Here is a 24,404-nt window from a genome sequence, read left to right as displayed (position 1 = left end):
CTGGTTGTGTTGCTGCAGCCAGCCGCTAATACACCGATCCCACCTACAGCTTTCTTCTTTGCAGTCTTCATTGTTCATTAAACAAATTGCAAAAGATTCACCAACACAGATGTCCAGAATACTGTGGAATTTTGCGATGAAAACAGAGCTGTTTGTATTGGGATACAATGTGTCCGAATACTTCCGCTTCAACCATTGACGTCACGCGCAAACGTCATCATACATAGACGTTTTCTGCCGGAAGTTTCCCGGGAAATTTAAAATTGCACTTTATAAGTTAACCCGGCCGTATTGGCATGTGTTGCAATGTTAAGATTTCATCATTGATATATAAACTATCAGACTGCGTGGTCGGTAGTAGTGGCTTTCAGTAGGCCTTTAAGATGGAAAGTGTAGCTGCCATTATGATGTGCAGTGATGTTTACTAATGACCGTAAGTCTTCAACTATACAAAGTATTTCCATGGTTGGAATCTGTGATTTTTGCATGATATATTAGTTACTATGGTAATATAATTAGTTACTATGGTAATCTAAGTCACAGCAGCTCAGACGAGGCACCAAGCAGTGTGGGTGGGGAGCGTTTCCACAGAGTGTTTCCAGAGCCTGAAATGTGGGTGTCAGGGACAGACGTGGAAGGAGATTTTTACAACAGAGTTCTAAATCTTATTTATATCAGATATATCAGATTGTAGGTGTTTTTTTCACCCTTCACGTTCATATTTCGTTGTAAAATATGTGGATGGAGAGGCAGTGTGACGTTCATATGTTGTCAATATTCCCTGTTTTATCGTTCATAGTTAATATTTTAAATCACACATTCTTTATTTTCATGTACATTATGGGTGTCTCATTCAGTAAACACATTTTAAATTCCATTCCGTTTTTAAGGCGGTCTGTCGTAACGTTTTGAGCATTCTTGTGAGGTTTTGTATTAGTGTCCCTAAAAATAGATATACCGGCCCCCAGACACATTTTTTTCCTCTAAATAGTTGCCCAGGCCTGGTTTAAAGTCACATCCAACAATTGCGACAACAACTTTTTATTGTCAACTGAGTTTAATTTTTTTATGATTTCTGCTGGTGGTGTGCCTCCGGATTTTTTCAAAGAAAAAAATGGCTCAAAAAGGTTGAAAAACACTCCTATAGACAAACATTTTTAAAAAGTCCCATTTGCCAAGATATGTGTCTCATGCTGGCAACACAATAAAGCTCCTTGAATCCTTCAGTTAATTGTATTTACTGCGGGAAAGAATCCTTTACGGTTATGGCGTGTATTTAATTTTTTTGGACGTCCGTTCCACAGGAAAACCAAATTGAAGTGGAAATGGTGGACCTTGTGATCCCAAGGAACGTCACGGACGTGGCAGAGTGCACGTTTGAGAGATACTGTCTGCAGAATAAATTATCTTCATGCAATGTGCTGAAAGACTGCTTCAAAAGAGTGAGTTTGCATGTGTGATCACGATAAGTCGGTCCTTTCGCACAAAATCACCCGCTCTTTTTCACTTCAGGATTCAGGAAAAACTGAAAAGTGCACACCTGTGCGGAACGCCAGCGTCCATAGGCACCACTTAATGTGCCTGGTTGCCAGAGCCGTGAACTCCAATATGTCAATAAAGGGTAACAGCATCAACAAGAGCTTGTGAAATTGAAATAATCTCATTTAGTCATAAGACTCTGCCCTTATTAACTGTTTTGGAGGGCAATTCATTCACTGACATCCAATATCTGACCTTTTTTTTTTGTTTCTTCCTCCTGTACTGCAGGCTGTGAATATGGTGAGTATATGAAAAATGTTTTCTTTATTACAATATACGACAAAATTGTCCCGTTTAAGTCGATGCCTTTGTAACTCGTTGTCTGACATTGACATTTGGCTCGCATTAAAACAATTAATATGGTAAGTGCAATTTTTTTTAGCTATTGTGGTAGAATGCAGGTTAGAAATGTTATGCTTTTATTTTGACGCTCACATTGCACTGAACAGGAAGTCAATGTGCACGTGTTTTATTGGCTTGTAACTAAACATTAGTTATGTTGGCATTACTTAACAATGCTGCAACATAAACCAACATGACTTGTAATGGAAATGACCCTTTTGGGCCGTTTTGGAGCCAACAGGGCTGATTTAAACTGTACTAATTGGGAATTTCCTCGTTTGTATTTAGGAATTTCCTTATCTTGTTTTGTTTTTTTTCCGCAGAAAGTGTTTGTGCATTATTTGGTAAGTGTTTTTGTTTTTTAAACAATTGTTTATTTGTTTTTTAGACACATGCAATTAACAGGAATGGTCAAACATACATCAAATGCAGTTTTCCCCCACCAACAAGTAACAAAAAAATTAAAAATGTATGAATCTTATAATATAGAATAATAATGGACAAGCGGTAGAAAATGAATGGATGGATGGATGGAATAATAAAATAAATACAAACCCCGTTTCCATATGAGTTGGGAAATTGTGTTAGATGTAAATATAAACGGAATACAATGATTTGCAAATCCTTTTCAACCCATATTCAATTGAATGCACTACAAAGACAAGATATTTGATGTTCAAACTCATAAACTTTTTTTTTTTTTGCAAATAATTATTAACTTAGAATTTCATGGCTGCAACACGTGCCAAAGTAGTTGGGAAAGGGCATGTTCACCACTGTGTTACATGGCCTTTCTTTTTAACAACACTCAGTAAATGTTTGGGAACTGAGGAGACACATTTTTGAAGCTTCTCAGGTGGAATTCTTTCCCATTCTTGCTTGATGTACAGCTTAAGTTGTTCAACAGTCCGGAATCTCCCTTGTGCTATTTTAGGCTTCATAATGCGACACACATTTTCAATGGGAGACAGGTCTGGACTACAGGCAGGCCAGTCTAGTACCCGCACTCTTTTACGATGAAGCCACGTTGATGTAACACGTGGCTTGGCATTGTCTTGCTGAAATAAGCAGGGGCGTCCATGGTAACGGTACTTGGATGGCAACATATGTTGCTCCAAAACCTGTATGTACCTTTCAGCATTAATGGCGCCTTCACAGATGTGTAAGTTACCCATGTCTTGGGCACTAATACACCCCCATACCATCACAGATGCTGGCTTTTCAACTTTGCGCCTATAACAATCCGGATGATTCTTTTCGTCTTTGGTCCGGAGAACACAACGTCCACAGTTTCCAAAAAATATTTGAAATGTGGACTCGTCAGACCACAGAATACTTTTCCACTTTGTATCAGTCCATCTTAGATGAGCTCAGGCCCAGCGAAGCCGACGGCATTTCTGGGTGTTGTTGATAAACGGTTTTCGCCTTGCATAGGAGAGTTTTAATTTGCACTTACAGATGTAGCGACCAACTGTAGTTACTGACAGTGGGTTTCTGAAGTGTTCCTGAGCCCATGTGGTGATATCCTTTACACACTGATGTCGCTTGTTGATGCAGTACAGCCTGAGGGATGGAAGGTCACGGGCTTAGCTGCTTACGTGCAGTGATTTCTCCAGATTCTCTGAAGCCTTTGATGATATTACAGACCGTAGATGGTGAAATCCCTAAATTTCTTGCAATAGCTGGTTGAGAAAGGTTTTTCTTAAACTGTTCAACAATTTGCTCACGCATTTGTTGACAAAGTGGTGACCCTCGCCCCATCCTTGTTTGTGAATGACTGATCATTTCATGGAATCTACTTTTATACCCAATCATGGCACCCACCTGTTCCCAATTTGCCTGTTCACCTGTGGGATGTTCCAAATAAGTGTTTGATGAGCAATCCTCAACTTTATCAGTATTTATTGCCACCTTTCCCAACTTCTTTGTCATGTGTTGCTGGCATCAAATTCTAAAGTTAATGATTATTTACTAAAAAAAAATGTTTATCAGTTTGAACATCAAATATGTTGTCTTTGTAGCATATTCAACTGAATATGGGTTGAAAATGATTTGGAAATCATTGTATTCCGTTTATATTTACATCTAACACAATTTCCCAACTCATATGGAAACGGGGTTTGTACATTAATTAATAATACATTTAAAACAAATACATATCAACATAAAACCACACACACACACACGTATTCTTCAATGTGTTTTTTTTACACAATTGGGCAATAATCTGATTAATATTGAACATTTACAATAAAAAGTGTTCCGGTTTTGTACGCTGCACCCCAGATGCAGAGGCTGTAGGCAGGAGTAACAAAAATAGGTATTTTGATAAAGTACAAAACAAAGATGGGAGACAACAAAAGGTGGAAAGAGGTGCCCCGGGTGGATAGTTTACTTTAGTCTTTATTTAAAGGGACAATGCACAGAAACATTAAGCTCAAAGACAGATATGTTCTGTACCAGATTATAGCTAAATAGCTAATTTCCTTCTGCAGTCCCTGACTACCTAAATTAAAGGGATACAAAAATCATGCAATAAAATTATGACAATAAAATCATACACAAGTATTAAGAAAAAAGTCATAAAATGCCATTTCATGGACACATACTTAAAGGCCTACTGAAAGCCACTACTACCGACCACGCAGTCTGATAGTTTATATATCAATGATGAAATCTTAACATTGCAACACATGCCAATACGGCCGGGTTAACTTATAAAGTGCAATTTTAAATTTTCCGCCACACTTCCGGTTGAAAACATCTAGATATGGTGACGTATGCGTGTGACGTCAACGGTTGATACGGAAGTATTCGGACCCATTGAATCCATTACAAAAAAGCTCTGTTTTCATCCCAAAATTCCACAGTATTCTGGGCATCTGTGTTGGTGAATCTTTTGCAATTTGTTTAATGAACAATGGAGACTGCAAAGAAGAAAGCTGTAGGTGCGATCGGTGTATTAGCCGTATTAGCAACACAACCAGGAGGACTTTGAGGATAGCAGACGCGCTAGCCGAACGACCTCGCCTTGACTTCTTCCGTCTCCGGGCCGCCAACCGCATCGGTGATCGGGTGAAGTCCTTCGTCGTACCGTCGATCGCTGGAACGCAGGTGAGCACGGGTCGTGATGAGCAGATGAGAGCTGGCGTAGGTGCAGAGCTAATGTTTTTAGCATAGCTCTGTCGAGGTTCCGTAGCTAAGTTAGCTTCAATTGCGTCGTTAGCAACAGCATTGCTAAGCTTCGCCAAGCTGGAAAGCATTAACCGTGCATTTACATGTTCAGAGTTTGGTAGTATTGTTGATCTTCTGTCTATCCTTCCAGTCAGGGACTTATTTGTTTTGTTTCTATATGCAGTAAAGTCCGATGCTATCACGTTAGCTCAGTAGCTAAAGTGTTTCACCGATGTATTGTCGTGGAGATAAAAGTCACTGTGAATGTCCATTTCGCGTTCTCGACTCTCATTTTCAAGAGGATATAGTATCCGAGGTGGTTTAAAATACAAATCTGTGATCCACAATAGAAAAAGGAGAGAGTGTGGAATCCAATGAACCCTTGTACCTAAGTTACGGTCAGAGCGAAAAAAAGATACGTTCTGCACTGCACGCTAGTCCTTCACTTTCACGTTCCTCATCCACGAATCTTTCATCCTCGCTCAAATTAATGGGGTAATCATCGCTTTCTCGGTCCGAATGGTGTAAACAATAGGAAAATGTGAGCAGTCCTTCCTCCGGTGTCGTCACGCTACTTCCGGTAGGGGCAAGGCTTTTTTTATCAGAGACCAAAAGTTGCAAACTTTATCGTCGATGTTCTATACTAAATCCTTTCAGCAAAAATATGGCAATATCGCGAAATGATCAAGTATGACACATAGAATGGATCTGCTATCCCCGTTTAAGTAAAAAAAATTCATTTCCGTAGGCCTTTTTAATATACAATACAAATACAACCACACGTCATTTACATCATCACACAAAGACAATACATGCTCTTGTTCACATCTGTCATCATTTGTAAAAACAACCATGATTTTAACAGACACACCTCACAATTTACAACAAAAATGCTCTCATAGATAAATATAAGACACATTAAGTTGACATGTAAACAAGGTGCCCACCTTAGTGACCGTGTGAGCAGCTTTGATTGCTCCAAAGCCACTTTTTAACTTCAATTGTGAATGAAGAGTAATCTGTCAGACTTTTCAAGTTTGTTGTGAGGTCGTTACATTCCTTTATGGCTTTATATGAAAAGGCTGATTGTGCAAAAGATGTACCGTATCCTCGTGAAAATAAGTAGCCAGGCTGGGGGGCAGGAACAACTGGGCCAGGCGCTAATAATATACAATTACCAGATAAAAGGGATGGGAAGTAGCATTTAAAAACAGTAGGAGCGACGTCGCACCATCAGCTACTAAAGAAGACAATCGGCATCAGGTGTGTCCGGTTGTTCCGCCTGCAGCTATGGCGAAGGGAAAAATCCACCAATGAATCAGTGTATTTATTTGGAACGCGTTAAAAAAAATGTGCAGCGCAATGAACATTAAATCAGGGGTGCCCAAACTTTTTCCACTGAGGGCCGCACACTGAAAATATAAATCATACAAGGGGTATTTTAACATTTTTCATTTTCAAAACCAATTTTTTTTAACCTACAGGGCTCCTCTCAAATTTGGTCTCAGTCATAAAAATGTTAAAAAATAAGACATATATATTTTTTATTCAACACCTAAATCTCTTGACTCCCTCTCAATAAAGGGTTTATTTAAAATTGTTTATGTTTTGTCAAAGAAAACCCTCTTTTTAATAGCAAAAAAAAAATCCCACTAAAATTATTGGAGATCCAAAAGGGTCCCACTCACAAAAGTGTTAATTTTTTTTTATTAGGGCCTGATTTACTCAAGGTTTGCGTGTACTAAAACATGTGCAAAGTTGATCTACTAAACATGTGCAAAGTGGATTGTGTCTGTTAAAGGCCTACTGAAATGACATTTTCTTATTTAAACGGGGATAGCAGATCCATTCTTGGTGTCATACTTGATCCTTTCGTGATATTGCCATATTTTTGCTGAAAGGATTTAGTAGAGAACATCGACGATAAAGTTCGCAACTTTTGGTCGCTGACAAAAAAAAGCCTTGCCTGTACCGGAAGTAGCGTGACGTCACAGGTTGAAAGGCTCCTCACATTTCCCCATTGTTTACACCAGTAGCGAGAGCGATTCGGACCGAGAAAGCGACGATTACCCCATTAATTTGAGCGAGGATGAAAGATTCGTGGATGAGGAACGTGAGAGTGAAGGACTAGAGTGCAGTGCAGGACGTATCTTTTTTCGCTCTGACCGTAACTTAGGTACAAGTGCTCATTGGATTCCACACTTTCTCCTTTTTCTATTGTGGATCACAGATTTGTATTTTAAACCACCTCGGATACTATATCCTCTTAAAAATGAGAGTCGAGAACGCGAAATGGACATTCACAGTGACTTTTATCTCCACGACAATACATCGTTGACGCACTTTAGCTACGGAGCTAACGTGATAGCATCGTGCTTAAGTGCAGATAGAAACAAAAGAAATAAGCCCCTGACTGGAAGGATAGACAGAAGATCAACAATACTACTATCGGGAGACACCGAACCAAACACTGGACCTGTAACCACACGGTTAATGCTGTGCCGCCTGGCGAAGCCTAGCAATGCTGTTGCTAACGACGTCGTTGAAGCTAACTTAGCTACGGGATCTCGTCAGAGCTATGATAAAAACATTAGCGCTCCACCTACGCCAGCCCTCATCTGCTCATCAACACCCGTGCTCACCTGCGTTCCAGCGATTGACGGCGCGACGAAGGACTTCACCCGATCATCGATGCGGTCGGCGGCTAGCGTCGGATAGCGCGTCTGCTATCCAAGTCAAAGTCCTCCTGGTTGTGTTGCTGCAGCCATCCGCTAATACACCGATCCCACCTACAGCTTTCTTCTTTGCAGTCTCCATTGTTCATTAAACAAATTGCAAAAGATTCACCAACACAGATGTCCAGAATACTGTGGAATTTTGAGATGAAAACAGAGCTGTTTGTATTGGGATACAATGTATCCGAATACTTCCGCTTCAACCATTGACGTCACGCGCAAACGTCATCATACATAGACGTTTTCAACCGGAAGTTTCGCGGGAAATTTAAAATTGCACTTTATAAGTTAACCCGGCCGTATTGGCATGTGTTGCAATGTTAAGATTTCATCATTGATGTATAAACTATCAGACTGCGTGGTCGGTAGTAGTGGCTTTCAGTAGTCCTTTAAGTGAGCAGAATAAGGCGTGCAATCTATTTTGCATCTATGATTTGCAAATTATGTGCCGATCATCAAAACATCCACAATACTGGGAGGAGAATATGCAAATACAAATATTTATCAACGCTCATCACCGTTTTGCGAGCACTCTTTAGCGTTTTCTTTAGCACATGTGGGAAGGACATGCAAACTGACAGTTCCACAGAGAGAAGGACTGACGAGAATCCCCCCGTGGCTTTGGACTATTTTTTTTTCTTTTCTAAAACGTCTGGTATCTGGTATTGTGTAACAACCTGTCACACCAGCCCTCGTCGTATTTTGAGTTTCTTAGTGTCTTTCCATGTTTAATATTGACTTCCTGTCCTGCGCACTTATTTTGTAGCTGTACTTCCGTTTTGAGTGTCCTGCAGCAGCTCTACTTTGTCTCCCAGAGTACCTGTTTTGTGTTTAGTCTTAAGTTAAGTACAGCCGGTGCCAGTGTCTTGCGTTGACCAACGGGGCGTCATGGGAGACGTCGGAGGTTGTTGTGATTTTATGGATGCAGAAGAGCGAGGTTGCAGCGTGAGGTAAAAAGGGGTATTTATTCATTTAAGAGGCAAACAACAAAATGCGAGAGCGGAAGGGAAGTGCTGAAACCCAGCAAAACACTCACAGGAAATGTGGCGCAGACAGAAGCGTAAAATGGGAAACGAAGTCACCAGTGAACGGATAACATCATCAATGTCCCGACAACGAAGGTAGGAAAAGTATTAACGTAAATAGTCTTTGTTGCAAACGGAAAACGGGTGGAGGGAAATGCCCTGGGACAGAAGTGAAGCAGCCACGGGAAAATCCCAACAAACCGGGAAAGCCGCCAAAATAAAAGCATAGGACAGGCATTGATTGATTGATTGAGACTTTTATAGGCGAGGGCGGACCTACGTCACTTCCGCCTACCAATCCCCTAGCAACCGGTCGCCATATTGAATTCGTTGAAAACAAACCAGCTCACAGCGAACACAGCATTGACAGAAAAAGCATTTAACGAGGTTTCACGGCATTTTAAACTGTTCTAAATGGCGTATGATTATGTAAATAGTATTTCCAGTGAGGCTAGGTTAAGATACGAGTTGATTAAATGGCAACATGAAAATTATAGGGTTTATTGTTTTTTAAAAACCCAACTGTTAAGTGCAAATTTAAACGAAACCGGTTTTCGAAAAAAGCCTATACAGGCTATAGACTATATAGTATATACCGCATGTTATTTTTGTACAACAACAACTTCAGCTGTCGAACGTTATAAGGTACAAATTCAACAATTACAACATTAGCATGGACGGTATAGCCAAGTTGTGGTTAAGAAGGTGGATTTTTGTTCCTTATATTTACCAGAAACGAAGTGATCCGAACACACGACCCGGGACTTTGGGGGACTCCAGTGAGAACCGTCCTCGTTTTCCCGGTGTAAAGCTGCGAGCCATTTGTCTCGTCTCTGTGGGCTTTTATCACGCTTTGGCAGAACAAAATACGACCTTTGTTTTCCCTGTTTCCAGTTGTGGTTAGCACAACCAAAAACAACACAGTTTTTCGGCATTTTGGAGGCAGAATGACGGGTTTAATCAGCGTAGGTCGACAGGTTAAAGAATAATGGCAACGGTTTGTTTTCAACGCCAGTCTGGTTGCTATGGCTCGAAGAACCCGTATGTAGCTCAGTTGCCCAGATGTCGGCCCTCACCTATTAGTAGGTTGCACAGTGAAGTACATATTCCGTACAATTGACCACTAAATGGTAACACCCGAATACGTTTTTCAACTTGTTTAAGTCGGGGTCCACTTAAATTGATTCATGATACAGATATATACTATCAGATATATACTATCATCATAATACAGTCATCACACAAGATAATCACATTGAATTATTTGCATTATTTACAATCCGGGGTGTGGAAGTGGGGGTTAGGTTTGGTTGTTATCATCAGTCATCAACAATTGAGAACAGAGAAATGGATATTGGAACAGTGTAGGTCTGACTTGGTAGGATATGTACAGCAAGTAGTGGACATAGAGAGAGAGAGAGAGAGAGAGAGAGAGATCAGAAGGCATAAGAAAAAGTATGTGCATTTTATTGTTTACATTTGATTATTAACAATCCGGGGAGGGTGTTAGTTTAGGGTTGTAGCTGCCTGCAGGTGTACTTTTATTGCGGTTTTGAAGGAGGATAGAGATGCCCTTTCTTTTACACCTGTTGGGAGCGCATTCCACATTGATGTGGCATAGAAAGAGAATGAGTTAAGACCTTTGTTAGATCGGAATCTGGGTTTAACGTGGTTAGTGGAGCTCCCCCTGGTGTTGTGGTTATGGCGGTCATTTACTTTAAGGAAGTAGTTTGACATGTACTTCGGTATCAGGGAGGTGTAGCGGATTTTATAGACTAGGCTCAGTGCAAGTTGTTTTACTCTGTCCTCCACCCTGAGCCAGCCTACTTTAGAGAAGTGGGTAGGAGTGAGGTGGGATCTGGGGTGGAGGTCTAGAAGTAACCTGACTAGCTTGTTCTGGGATGTTTGGAGTTTAGATTTGAGGGTTTTGTAGGTGCTAGGGTACCAGGAGGTGCATGCGTAATCGAAAAAGGGTTGAACGAGAGTTCCCGCCAGAATCCTCATGGTGCTTTTGTTGACCAGAGAGGAAATTCTATAGAGAAATGTCGTTCGTTGGTTGACCTTTTTGATTACCTTGGTTGCCATTTTATCACAGGAAAGATTAGCCTCTAGAATGGAACCTAGGTAGGTGACCTCATCCTTCCTGGTGATAACAATGTCACCCACTTTTATAGTGAAGTCACTGACTTTCTTAAGGTTGATGTGGGACCCAAACAGGATGGATTCCGTTTTACCCAAGTGTATGGATAGCTTGTTGTCAGCGAGCCAGGTGCAAATTCTACAGAGTTCAGCACTGAGGATTTTCTCCACCTGTGACTTGTCCTTGCCGGATACCAGCAGGGCCGAGTCATCCGCAAACAAGAACAATTCACAGTCGCATGCCGATGACATGTCGTTTATGTATATTAGGAACATTAAAGGCTCCAATATACTGCCTTGGGGGACTCCACAGCTTACTGAGAGGGGGGGGGGGGGACACGGTGCCGTTCACCTCTATGAACACAAAACACAGAGGTGTTCATAGAGGACCCAATGTAACCCTAATATTTAGGTCTCTCGCCAACTTCGACGGCTGTGGGTTAAAGGCATTTAAGTTGTTTCGAAGATAGTTTTGTTGTCTTCCCTGCAAAAGTACCACAAAGGCAGGACACGCTTGACTCCACTTTATTTTACACACACAGCACAGCCACCTCTACCCGTCTCCCGCTCTTTCTTTTTTCCCTCTCTATCTCCTCCCCAGTCCGTTCCCTATTCGGGCCCACGGAAACAATAGGTAGGAACGAAATGCGGGACCGTATAAAATAAAATAGATTACAATACAACACATGTGTTACTTGAAAATAACAGTAATGTGACTCAATAATATGTAAATAATAATTCATGCCTAACAAATTACTTTCCATACATAAATAATTATAACATACCAAATCAAATGTTACACCAACATAAAGGCACAGTCTGGTGTAACCAGCCATGACACCAATTTTTTTTTTTTTTTTTGGTGCATTCCCAAATGCACTAGTGTTTGTTTGGCGAGCACCTCGCTGCACAAGTGCTTAAGTGTTTTTGTCTTGTTTATATTTAATACCTTGTACCCGCACGCTGTCTCCTGCTATCGTCTGCTCCTTGGCTCACAATCATCGCTACCGTGCAACCCATGTAGGGGTGTCAAAAAAAAAACATTTTCAAATATACGCGATTCCTATTTGTAAAGATTCTTCATTTATTCATAAAAATCAAGTCCAATTTTTTTTTTTACCTGTCCCTTCCAGCCACTCAGACAAATCACATTGTTGATGTAGATCAGGGGTCCCCAAACTTTTTGACTCGGGGTCCGCATTGGGTTAAAACAATTTGGCCGGGGGCCGGGCTGTGTATATATATATATTAGGGCTGCAACAACTAATCGATTAAATCGATTATAAAAATAGTTGGCGATTAATTTAGTCATCGATTCGTTGGAACTATGCTATGCGCATGCGCGGAGGCTTTTTTAAAAATTTTATTTAAAAAATATATATATATATTTTTTTTTATAAACCTTTATTTATAAACTGCAACATTTACAAACAGCTGAGAAACAATAATCAAAATAAGTACAAAAACAGTACAAAACAGCGCCAGGACGGCACTGAGGCTACGTCTCATGAGTTGGCGTAAGCTAGCCAATGATGTGTCATGTGCAGCTCACGTGACCACGCCGCCTGGAAACATTCGAAAAATGGCGCAGGAAAACACTACCGATAGTTTAGCGGAGAAACATCTTGAGGTTATTGCTTCAATGGAGAAAAGTGTACAACCTAAGTCGTCAAAAGTGTGGGAACACTTTACTTTAAAGACTTCAAAGAAGAGCGTTTCCTGCAAAATGGCACGGAAGTACAACATTTCTTCAGGAGCACCTGAAAAGGAAACATGTTGGAGCCATGGATGAAGGGAAGAACTCACAGTACGTAACTTTTTAAGTCCATAGTGGCAACAAGCATTCATGAGTTCAGCTTTTTTGTAAGTAACTTTAACGTTATGCCTTTGTTGCAACGCGGGACTGATAATGTTTCTCCGGCACATTTGACTCTGTTTTGAGAGAGAAAACGCACGGTTACCAATTTGGAAATAAACGTAACGGACAGAAATAATCTCAGGTTGGTTTCATAATGGATCAATGTAGCCGGCCAATAAAGCTATATAAATATATTTAGATTTGAGTGACGCTTTAGTATAACTAAACGTTATGAAGGTGCTGGAATATTTCATGCTATTATTCAGAGGCAGCCTAAAATGAATCCTTTATTATTCACAACAGAAACGTGTACAATATCTGATTCAGTTCTGATGAGTTACATTTCTGTGTTATTATTGGTGTATGCTGCACCCCCAATGTCCACAACATGGTGCCAGTATGCTGTTTTTTTTCAATAAAATACTGGAAAGGATAGAAATGTAGTTTGTCTCTTTTATCCGATTATTAATCGATTAATTGAAGTAATAATCGACAGCTTATCAAATTAATCGTTAGTTGCCGCCCTAATATATATATATATACACACACACACAGTATATATATATTATATTATATATATATATTATATATATATATATACGCTACCGTTCAAAAGTTTGGGGTCACATTGAAATGTCCTTATTTTTGAAGGAAAAGCACTGTACTTTTCAATGAAGATAACTTTAAACTAGTCTTAACTTTAAAGAAATACACTCTATACATTGCTAATGTGGTAAATGACTATTCTAGCTGCAAATGTCTGGTTTTTGGTGCAATATCTACATAGGTGTATAGAGGCCCATTTCCAGCAACTATCACTCCAGTGTTCTAATGGTACAATGTGTTTGCTTATTGGCTCAGAAGGCTAATTGATGATTAGAAAACCCTTGTGCAATCATGTTCACACATCTGAAAACAGTTTAGCTCGTTACAGAAGCTACAAAACTGACCTTCCTTTGAGCAGATTGAGTTTCTGGAGCATCACATTTGTGGGGTCAATTAAATGCTCAAAATGGCCAGAAAAAGAGAACTTTCATCTGAAACTCGACAGTCTATTCTTGTTCTTAGAAATGAAGGCTATTCCACAAAATTGTTTGGGTGACCCCAAACTTTTGAACGGTAGTGTATATATACTAGATATATAGATATAGATATAGATATATATAGAGCGCAATTTCCGCGCGCGCGATGTCAAGTTTTCGATGAGAAAATGCATTTTTAAACAATATGATTTGCCTGAGCGGCTAGGAGACACCGTGAGTAGCAAGTGGTACAAGTGGATAATAAAAGACAGAAAAAAATAATTATTTAAAAAAAATAATAATTATACTTGGGACTTCCCGCTGGCCTGATTTTGGACGCTGGCGGGCCGGGCCTGGCCTGCGGGCCGTAGTTTGGGGACCCCTGATGTAGATGATCATATCTGCTGTATAGATTTACTTTAGAAAAGAGAAGTGTTGGATACTTCTCTTGTTGCCATTTTTGTATTTGACTTTATTAAATGTTTGGGTACAATTTTACTAAACAAAACCAGTTCTCTAAAATAAAAATGTATCGGAGCTATTTCATGAAAAAACCCAAATAATAATATTGATAATTTAAAAAAATAACTATTTCATGGAGGAATGTAGTTAATTATAGAACTGGTACCCAATGTTATTAAAAAATATCGATTTTGAACTGAGAATTGATTCTGAATCGAATCTTTACCCCCAAAAATCAAATCGAATCGTATTAATAATAATAAAATCAATAATAGTGAATAAAAAAACAATTAATTACCGTAACAGATCAACATGTATTATTTATTTATTATTATCTGTTAATAAAACAACTAACAGTCACATTTGCATTACATCATACACTTGACAACACTGCAGCCATTATTCACCACAAGGAAGAAATAATCCTATTTAATTTAATAGTTCAAACAAATTCATATAATGGTTCTTATATTTCAAGATATGACTCATTATCTAATCTAAATTTAAAAAATTCTGTTGATGTCATCTCCATCGCTTGTGTATACCAATCATTGTGCATTGTGCAATCAACATCTATCTGTCTGATCAGTTTTATTGTTTTTGTCACGAAGCATACTGACAAAAATGCTTTTTCAGTCTCTGATAACACCCGACTCAATCGATCACAACTCTTTGATTCTCTGCTTGATCGTCGCGGCTAAGATTGAACGCGCTTTTCCTTTGACATCGCTCACCCCGCAGGCTCGCCACTGTGGAGATGTGATGAGAAAGCAGTCGGAAATTAAGAATGTTGAATAATTCAACTATGTTGTGGGGGGGAAAAATAGTGAAGCAGCCACATTTGAAGCGTGATGTTGATACTGTAGGTATGCAAATATTCAAATTGGTATAATTTGATTAAATAGTGCAATACATACAAAACAATATTTAATATTTAGCCTTCTGAATTTTACATAGTAAGAATACAACAAGTGACAATAAAGCAACCAATCAATGAATTGCATGTGATAAAATTATTAGTACCCCTTCTAGTATCTTGACTTCCTGTCGTGTATTCTGCCACCAGGATCCACGGTGCCTGTGACAACGCCGCCTGTGACAACGCCGCCTGTGACAACGCCGCCTGTGACAACGCCGCCTGTGACAACGCCGTCAACGACGACAACGACGACAACGACGACAACCCCACTGGCACCATCACTGTCCCAAAAGGAAAGTGTTCAAAATAAAGAAAGTAAAAGCAGCTGTAAGTATTTTAAGGCGCGAGGAGAAAGGATAGGAGATTTGTATCCATGTTTTTGTCTTTCTTTCCCTCAGACGTTGCCACCCTGGAAGTACTGTTGGGGATCTCTTCAATTTTTGCCCTGGTGCTGCCTGTGGCCGTATACTTTTACATGCGTCGTCAGACGAGGCAGGTGAGTCAAGAAAAATCTTCTCATTCCAATAAGCTTTAAAGGCCTACTGAAATGAATTTTTTTTATTTAAACGGGGATAGCAGATCTATTCTATGTGTCATACTTGATCATTTCGCGATATTGCCATATTTTTGCTGAAAGGATTTAGTATAGAACGACGATAAAGATTGCAACTTTTGGTATCTGATAAAAAAAAGGCTTGCCCCTAGCGGAAGTAGCGTGACGTAGTCAGTTGAACATATACGCAAAGTTCCCTATTGTTTACAATGATGGCCGCATGAAGTGAGAGAGATTCGGACCGAGAAAGCGACAATTTCCCCATTAATTTGAGCGAGGATGAAAGATTTGTGGATGAGTAAAGTGCAAGTGAAGGACTAGTGGGGAGTTGAAGCTATTCAGATAGGGAAGATGCTGTGAGAGCCGGGGGTGACCTGATATTCAGCTGGGAATGACTACAACAGTAAATAAACACAAGACATATATATACTCTATTAGCCACAACACAACCAGGCTTATATTTAATATGCCACAAATGAATCCTGCATAAAAACACCTACGTGTTTGTTATGCTAGCTCCTAGCTCCTCTGCTAGCTCCTAGCTCCATAGAACACGCCAATACAATTCAAACACCTGATCAACACACACAATCACTCAGCCCAAAAGACCGTTCACCTAACCCAAGGTTCATAAAGCTTATATATTTTTTTAAAGTTACGTACGTGACGCGCACATACGGTCAAGCTATCAAATGTTTAGCAGCCAAGGCTGCATACTCACGGTACCTGACACAGAAAGTCAACACACATGGTCACACATAACACAACCTGCTCACTTTGTAACTATGATAACAATGAAAAAAATTCATTCATAATTCATTTTATTTATAATGTACTTTACATCTTCAACAACTCTCAAACGTGCAACAATGGGTGCACACTATTAAAAAACTAGTTTAAAGGTATAAAAACAGGAAGGTGAGTTGTAAATGATTAAAAACAAAGAAAAGGAGTTTAGGAGGGGATTTTCTATTTAAAAAAAAGGCTTTGAGTTTTTTTTTTTGAAGGATTCAAGTGTGTTTGGGGTTTTGATGTGGTCTGGGAGAAAGTTCCCGAGTGCAGATGAACAGAAGCAAATCGTGCAAAGCTTAGTTTTGGGTGTGAGGACTGAGGCAGTCTGACTTGCTGGACCGGAGGTGTCTGGAGCTGGTTTGGGGGTTAAAAGTTTTTTCAGATAGGATGGATGCACTGATTAGGGCTGTCAGTCTTTGGGCACCACAGGATTGGATTCAGAATCGATTCTCAATTCAAAACGTTTCACAGAAGTAAGCAAGGCAAGTTTGTTTATAGCGCACAATTCGTGCACAAGGCAATTCAAAGTGCTTTACAGAAAATTAAAATAATATCAAATCATAATTCCAAATAAAATCCAAAGATATATTCATAAAAACAATCATAATTCAAATCAAATACTGTAGATAAAATGCTTCCATTTGTCATATGCACAATTAAATAAAAGTGTTTTCAGGCTGGATTTGAACAATGAGGCCTGTTTCACATCTTCAGAAAGACTATTCCAGATTTTAGGAGCATAAAACTGAAACGCAGTTTCACCATGTTTGGTCCTGACTCTAGGTACCGGCAGGTTCTGAGGTTCTCAGAGCTCGAGATGATTCATTTGGTTCTAACATGCCAGAGATGTAGTTTGACACAAGACCAGGAAAAATACTTGTACACCAGTAGCGCAACCACAAAGTCTGTTATCTTAGCAACAGGAAGTCAATTCAGTGACCGAGGCACCGGACTAATGTGGTCGTATTTCCTGGTTCTAGTCAGGACTCGAGCAGCAGCATTCTGTCTACACCGCAGCTGCTTTACAGCTCGTTTAGAGAGCCCAGTGAGAAGTCTACCCTGGAATGGTAGGAGTTGAACTTTCACATACTCTCATTATTCAATGTTTTATTGTTTATACTTCCTTTTGAAGTGTCTTCAGGATCTTATGGGGGGTTTATAACAGTTAGTTATTTGTTATTGATCAGTCTGTCATCTATAGTTGTCTCTCATTTCCTAATGTAAATTTTAATTTATTATTCATTCATTATTTTTTACACTGTATTCATTGTGTAATCAAAAGTTTCAGTGTTAAAATACGTCCGCTGGCGTCAAGTCACATAATTAAAGTGTCCTCTTTGAGAACATTCTGACACTTACTAAACAAGTAGATTTCTATTTTATCATGCTGTGGAAGACTTGCTCTTCCGGGTTCTTTAGACCAGTGGTCCCCAACCACCGGGCCGCGGGCGCACAAGAAATAATTTTTATTTTATTTTTTATTTTATTTTATTTTTTTATTAAATCAACATAAAAAACACAATATATACATTATATATCAATATAAATCAATACAGTCTGCAGGGATACAGTCCGTAAGCACACGATTGTATTTCTTTACTACCCCACCCCCCCCCCACCCACCCGGTCCGTGGGACAAATTTTCAAGCACTGACCGGTCCGGATCACTGCTTTAGACCACCAATCACGGACATGACAGCTTCATTCATAGTTCTGAACAATTATTTATTTTTCAATAAATGTTCTTTGTGTTGCTTTCCAGTCAGTACTACGTGTCAGTCCTCGCTCTCTCTCATGCTCGTGCTCATACTCGTTCTCCATCATCAGCAACCCCTCTCCTTCCCGGCTGCTGCTCTTTAACAGAGCGACCGGTGATTAGATAAACAGGCCCAGGTGTGCCATCTACGCACCTGTTGCTAATTTCGAAGCCGGCGCTGGCACACCCCGCTTCACTGCAGGTCCGCAGGCCACGCCCCCCCACACATGTACTTTAAAAATACAGATTTATTTCAGTTTCTATACCTGTATTTTCTGCTTGTTGGTGTAAACAGTGTCAGTCCCTCCCACCACCGGCGTGTTCTTCTTTGCCTGCAAATGATGTCGTATGCACGGCGCCGTTTGATTGCTGGGATAGAGTCGCGTGACAGTGCCCGCTGGAAGAAGGCTGGTCGACGAGTCAAACAAATAGGTCTTTGCTAGCACTAATCAATAGATTATAAATCATAATATAAATAAAGGTAGCGATTGGAAAGAAAGTAAAAGGGAGTAAAAGTAGTTTATCTTCTTCACAAAATAGTCAAAGGTAAAAAGTATTGTAATGGCAGAATAAGGCAGAATGACTAAACATCGCTACAGTATGTTGCATTTAAGGGGTCATATTATGATTTTTTTTTAATCTACATGTAAAACCCTTCCTTATGGTCTACATAACATGTGATGGTGGTTCTTTGGTCAAAATGTTGCTTAGATTATGTTTTACAGACCATCTTCAAGTCGCTTTCTGACTGTCTCTTAACAGGATGCGATGTTTTGTGGATAGGTTTTAAATAGCGTGCCTCCATTTTGACTGCGTTTTCTCCCCGTTAGCCATGTTGTAGTTTTTAGCGCTTCCATATCGAGTCTACTGACATTATAAAAATGGCAACAGCTGAGGATGCATGTGCATGTACGAGCCAGTCTGCCCCACAACAAGGGGATAGAGAAAAAGGAGCTTATTGGCTACAGCGTGGGACTACAATGGCGGACTCGTTGAACTACACGCTAAATTGTATTAGAAATGGCAACAACTCAATGGCTCATACATGCACATGCATGTCACTAATTGGGCAAAATCCAAAGGGTTAGTTTGGAGGAAGTATAAAGGAGGGCAGCATTTTTTAATAAATATTTCTGCAAATACACAAAAAAGGACCAATAGGTAATAAAATTAGTTTTTGTATAATAGGGCCCCTTGAAAACTACTCTGACGAGTACAATTTATTATTTATCACATTTTTACAACGTTGGAAAACATTAATAAACCTCAGAGGGTGAGATAACTCCTGGAAATTACTGGCTTAGAATGGCCAAAGGTTAAAAGAAACTGCAGGCTGTCTTCTTCTAATGGATTTATTGCAAACTTTGCAAGCTGGGTAACGTTTGCTGTGGTCTGGAACAACATGGCACACAAACAACTATCAGAAAAGCAGCCAATATTACCGTAATTTCCAGACTATAAGCCGCTACTTTTTCCCCTCGTTCTGGTCCCTGCGGCTTATACAAGGGTGCGGCTTATTTACGGCCTGTTCTTCTCCGACACCGACGAAGAGGATTTCGGTGGTTTTAGTACGCAGGAGGAAGACGATGACACAATGATTAAAGACTGACTTTTCATATACCGGTAGGCTGGTTATTTTGATAACGTACAGGCGAGCACTTTGTATTACATTGCACCGTTGTATTATTTGTACTCTGCACGAATGCTGTTCGCCATGTCAAAGATGTGAAAGTTTGATTGAATGATTGAAAGATTTATTGTTAATAAATGGGACGCTTTGCGTTCCCAAACAGTCATCTCTGTCCCGACAATACCCTCAGTGGTAGCAGGAACCCCTATATACTACGGTAATTACACATCAAAACCCTGCGGCTTATAGTCGGGTGCGGCTTATATATGGAGCAATCTGTATTTTCCCCTAAATTTAGCTGGTGCGGCTTATAGTCAGGTGCGGCTTATAGTCCGGAAATTACGGTACATACAGATAATGTGTCATTAAACATACAAATATAAATTAAATACACAGAGGACATAAGTAAAGGAAATTAAATTAGCTCAAATATACCTACAAACGAGGCATAATGAGGCAATATGTACATACAGCTAGCCTAAATAGCATGTTAGCATCGATTAGCTTGCAGTCATGCACTGACCATATATGCCTGATTAGCACTCCAACAAGTCAATAACATCAACAAAGCTCAACTTTGTGCATTCACGCACAGTATAAAACATTTGTTGGACAAATTGAGACAAAAAAGGAGTGGCATAAAACACGTCTTTCTGTGGCAGTGTCGGTTTAAGTTGTACATGTAAACAAACTACGGTGAGTTCAAGGACTTAACCTCAGCCCTACTGAAGTCCAACATCTCTACATTCATCACTAAAATCATAAACCACTCCCTCCTGGCTGGCCATATCCCACCTGCATTAAAAACTGCTGTCATCAGACCACTACTGAAAAAAACCTACCCTGGATCCAGAAGTTCTCTCCAACTACAGGCCCATCTCCAATCTCCCATTTCTTTCAAAGGCTCTGGAGAAAACTGTTGCAGCACAACTTCAGTATCACCTCACTCACAATAATCTGTTTGACAAATTTCAGTCTGGTTTCTGCACAGAAACTGCTTTGGTCAGGGTCACCAACGACATCTTGATGGCAGCAGACACCGGTACCCCATCACTTCTCATCCTCTTGGATCTTTAATACAGTCGACCACGACATCCTCCTCCACCGCCTGCAATACACCACTGGACTCACAGGAAACGCACATAACTGGCCTCATACCTCACCGGCAGAACCGAGAATGTCGCCCTTGGCAAAGCGAAATCTCACACCCACCTGCGGTGTCTCCCAGGGCTCGGTGTTGGGCCCCACCCTTTTCTCCATATACATGCTCCCCCTGGGCAGTGTCATCAGCAGGCATGGGTTATGCTACCAATGCTATGCTGATGACACACAGCTTTACATCAGAACCACCCCAGCTTCTTCTTCCGCACTGACCACCTGCCTGTAGGAGATGGAGGCGTGGATGAAGCTCAATTTTCTACAACTTAACTGCTCCAAAACTGAAGCCATCCTCATCGGCACTTCGCAACAACTCCGCTCCTCCCCCATCACCAATACCACTTTCCCTGGACAAAACATCCCCCTTTCCACTTCTGTCTCTTACCTCGGTGTGAAAATGAACCAGCAGCTGAACTACGACACCCACATCAGTCACCTGCGCAAGACCGCATTCTACCATCTCAAAAACATCGCCAAACTCCGCCCTTCACTCACCCTGGCAGATGCAGAGAAGCTCGTCCACGCCTTTGTCTCCTCCAGGTTGGACTACTGCAATGCACTCCTCATTGGGATCCCTGGCAAGAGCATCCAGAAGCTCCAGTATATTCAAAACAGCACTGCCAGGATCCTGATGAGGGTGCACAAACACGAAACACATAACACCCAACCTCAAATCCCTTCTGTGGCTCCCCGTCAAACTCAGAATTGAGTTTAAGATCTCCCTCCTCACCCATCAGCGCATCCACGGATCTGTCCCCCCTTACCTCCAGGAGCTCCTCACCCCCCAGAACATTTCATGCACCCTCCGTTTAACATCCACACACACCCTCATAACACCAAGGACTAAGCTCTGCACCACGCGCAATAGGGTTTTCTCTGCTGCTGCCCCAAGACTGTGGAACGCCCTCCCTCAGCACCTGAAGGCCCCAAAGACTACAACTGCTTTTTAAAAAAAGCCTTAAAGCCCTACTGAAAGCCACTACTACCGACCACGCAGTCTGATAGTTTATATATCAATGATGAAATCTTAACATTGCAACACATGCCAATATGGGCGGGTTAACTTATAAAGTGCAATTTTAAATTTCCCGCTAAACTTCCGGTTGAAAACGTCTATGTATGATGACGTATGCACGTGACGTCAATCGTTGAAACGGAAGTATTCGGACACATTGTATCCAATACAAAAAGCTCGGTTTTCATCGCTTTCTACAGTATTCTGGACATCTGTGTTGGTGAATCTTTTGCAATTTGTTTAATGATCAATGGAGACTGCAAAGAAGAAAGTTGTAGGTGGGATTGGTGTATTAGCGGCTGGCTGCAGCAACACAACCAGGAGGACTTTGACTTGGATAGCAGACGCGCTGGCCGCCGACCGCACAGATGATCGGGTGAAGTCCTTTGTCGCTCCGTCGATCGCTGGAATGCAGGTGAGCACGGGTGTTGATGAGCAGATGAGGGCTGGCTGGCGTAGGTGGATAGCTAATGTTTTTAGCATAGCTCTGTGAGGTCCCGTTGCTAAGTTAGCTTCAATAGCGTCGTTAGCAACAGCATTGTTAAGCTTCGCCAGGCTGGAAAGCATTAACCGTGTATTTACATGTCCATGGTTTAATAGTATTGTTGATTTTCTGTCTATCCTTCCAGTCAGGGGTTTATTTATTTTGTTTCTATCTGCAGTTAAGCCCGATGCTATCACGTTAGCTCCGTAGCTAAAGTGCTTCGCCGATGTATTGTCGTGGAGATAAATGTCACTGTGAATGTCCATTTCGCGTTCTCGACTCTCATTTTCAAGAGGATATAGTATCCGAGGTGGTTTAAAATACAAATCCGTGATCCACAATAGAAAAAGGAGAGAGTGTGGAATCCAATGAGCCAGCTTGTACCTAAGTTACGGTCAGAGCGAAAAAAGATGCGTCCTGCACTGCACTCTAGTCCTTCACTCTCACGTTCCTCATCCACGAATCTTTCATCCTGGCTCAAATTAATGGGGTCGCTTTATCGGTCTGAATCTCTCTCGCTGCTGGTGTAAACAATGGGGAAATGTGAGGAGCCTTTCAACCTGCGACGTCACGCTACTTCCGGTACAGGCAAGGCTTTTTTTTATCAGCGACCAAAAGTTGCGAACTTTATCGTCAAAGTTCTCTACTAAATCCTTTCAGCAAAAATATGGCAATATCGCGAAATGATCAAGTATGACACATAGAATGGATCTGCTATCCCCGTTTAAATAAAAAAAATTCATTTCAGTAGGCCTTTAAGACTCATCTTCTTTGAAAAGCCTTCTGCTAATTTCGTTTTTTTTTTTTAGATGTTTTATGTGTTTGTAACTACTCTTGTATACTTTTAAACTCTAACACTTTGGGATTGTCAAAGGTAAAGTGCTTTATAAATTAAAAGTATTATTATCATTATTATTATTATAAACGTTTTTTTGAGTGTTCATCGCTTGATTCGGACTTCAATTATTGTCACTTGTGTGTGCGTGTTTGTGTATAAGTGTTGTGTTCTTGCAATGGGGAGACAGTAAAACCTACGTTTCAAAGTAGGTTTTGTCTTGTCAGCAGATGTCGTTGTTTAAGGATTAATGTGAAATAAATGAGGCACCAAACTAGTATTGCATTTTAAATGTTCACTATTTACTTTGTTACATGCTCTAAAATTAGTCAGTGGCACACCTTTTGTGTTATTAGCCTCAACCCCAGTGAACCGGATGCTAATGCTAACGGCTAATGCTTAATGTGTTGTGTTCATGTTGTCGCCGTGAGATAAACACTGACATTTGTTATTTATATTTTGTTATTTACAGCTGAAATGGACCCTAAGGACTCCCGTGAGCCCATGACTGAATCAATTACTGAGGGAACGACTTTCCGACTGTTGGACACTGTGAACAAAAGCATGACTTTTCATATAAAATTATGTGAACTTTGTTTTTAAACCATATTTTGTATCTTATTGCTTTGTATTTTATTTACTTACACTTTGGGAAAGGAAATATGACCTAATATTGTCAGTTCATTAGATGGTATCAATGTAAAAATATATTTTATTACAAAATTAGATAATCTTATTTAATTAACATGTATTTAACTCACTGAGACATTTATTTATGGATTCAAATTGTGTCAAAATATAGGACAGGAAGTTTGTGGTTGCTATGAAATGGAAAAGGGTAGGATTAAATAAACTCTGCTTCTTCCCACTCCGTTTTCGGATATTTAACAAGAAACTGGCACTATGTGATGTATTTAATTGTACCTGCAAGCATGTTCGAAATAAACTCACAGCATAAACCGTACT

The 24,404-nt window shown here is 40.3% G+C and overlaps 1 protein-coding gene across 1 annotated transcript in view; it reads left to right on the top strand.

Annotated features, from left to right (window-relative positions):
* The window catches only part of LOC133642849 (uncharacterized), a 72,507-nt gene that overhangs the window by 38,013 nt on the left and 10,090 nt on the right, over window positions 1-24,404 (top strand). Inside the window, exons 5-10 of the mRNA XM_062037260.1 lie at window positions 1,305-1,442; window positions 1,513-1,621; window positions 1,768-1,779; window positions 2,205-2,225; window positions 15,363-15,542; window positions 15,614-15,711. Coding sequence (XP_061893244.1) covers window positions 1,305-1,442; window positions 1,513-1,621; window positions 1,768-1,779; window positions 2,205-2,225; window positions 15,363-15,542; window positions 15,614-15,711 — 558 coding nt within the window. The remainder of the gene's footprint in view (window positions 1-1,304; window positions 1,443-1,512; window positions 1,622-1,767; window positions 1,780-2,204; window positions 2,226-15,362; window positions 15,543-15,613; window positions 15,712-24,404) is intronic.

The sequence above is a fragment of the Entelurus aequoreus genome, linkage group LG25, assembly GCF_033978785.1.
Source record: "Entelurus aequoreus isolate RoL-2023_Sb linkage group LG25, RoL_Eaeq_v1.1, whole genome shotgun sequence".
NCBI lineage: Eukaryota > Metazoa > Chordata > Actinopteri > Syngnathiformes > Syngnathidae > Entelurus > Entelurus aequoreus.
The sequence above is the reverse complement of the archived record's forward strand: the minus strand, read 5'-3'. Positions and strand labels throughout refer to the sequence as shown.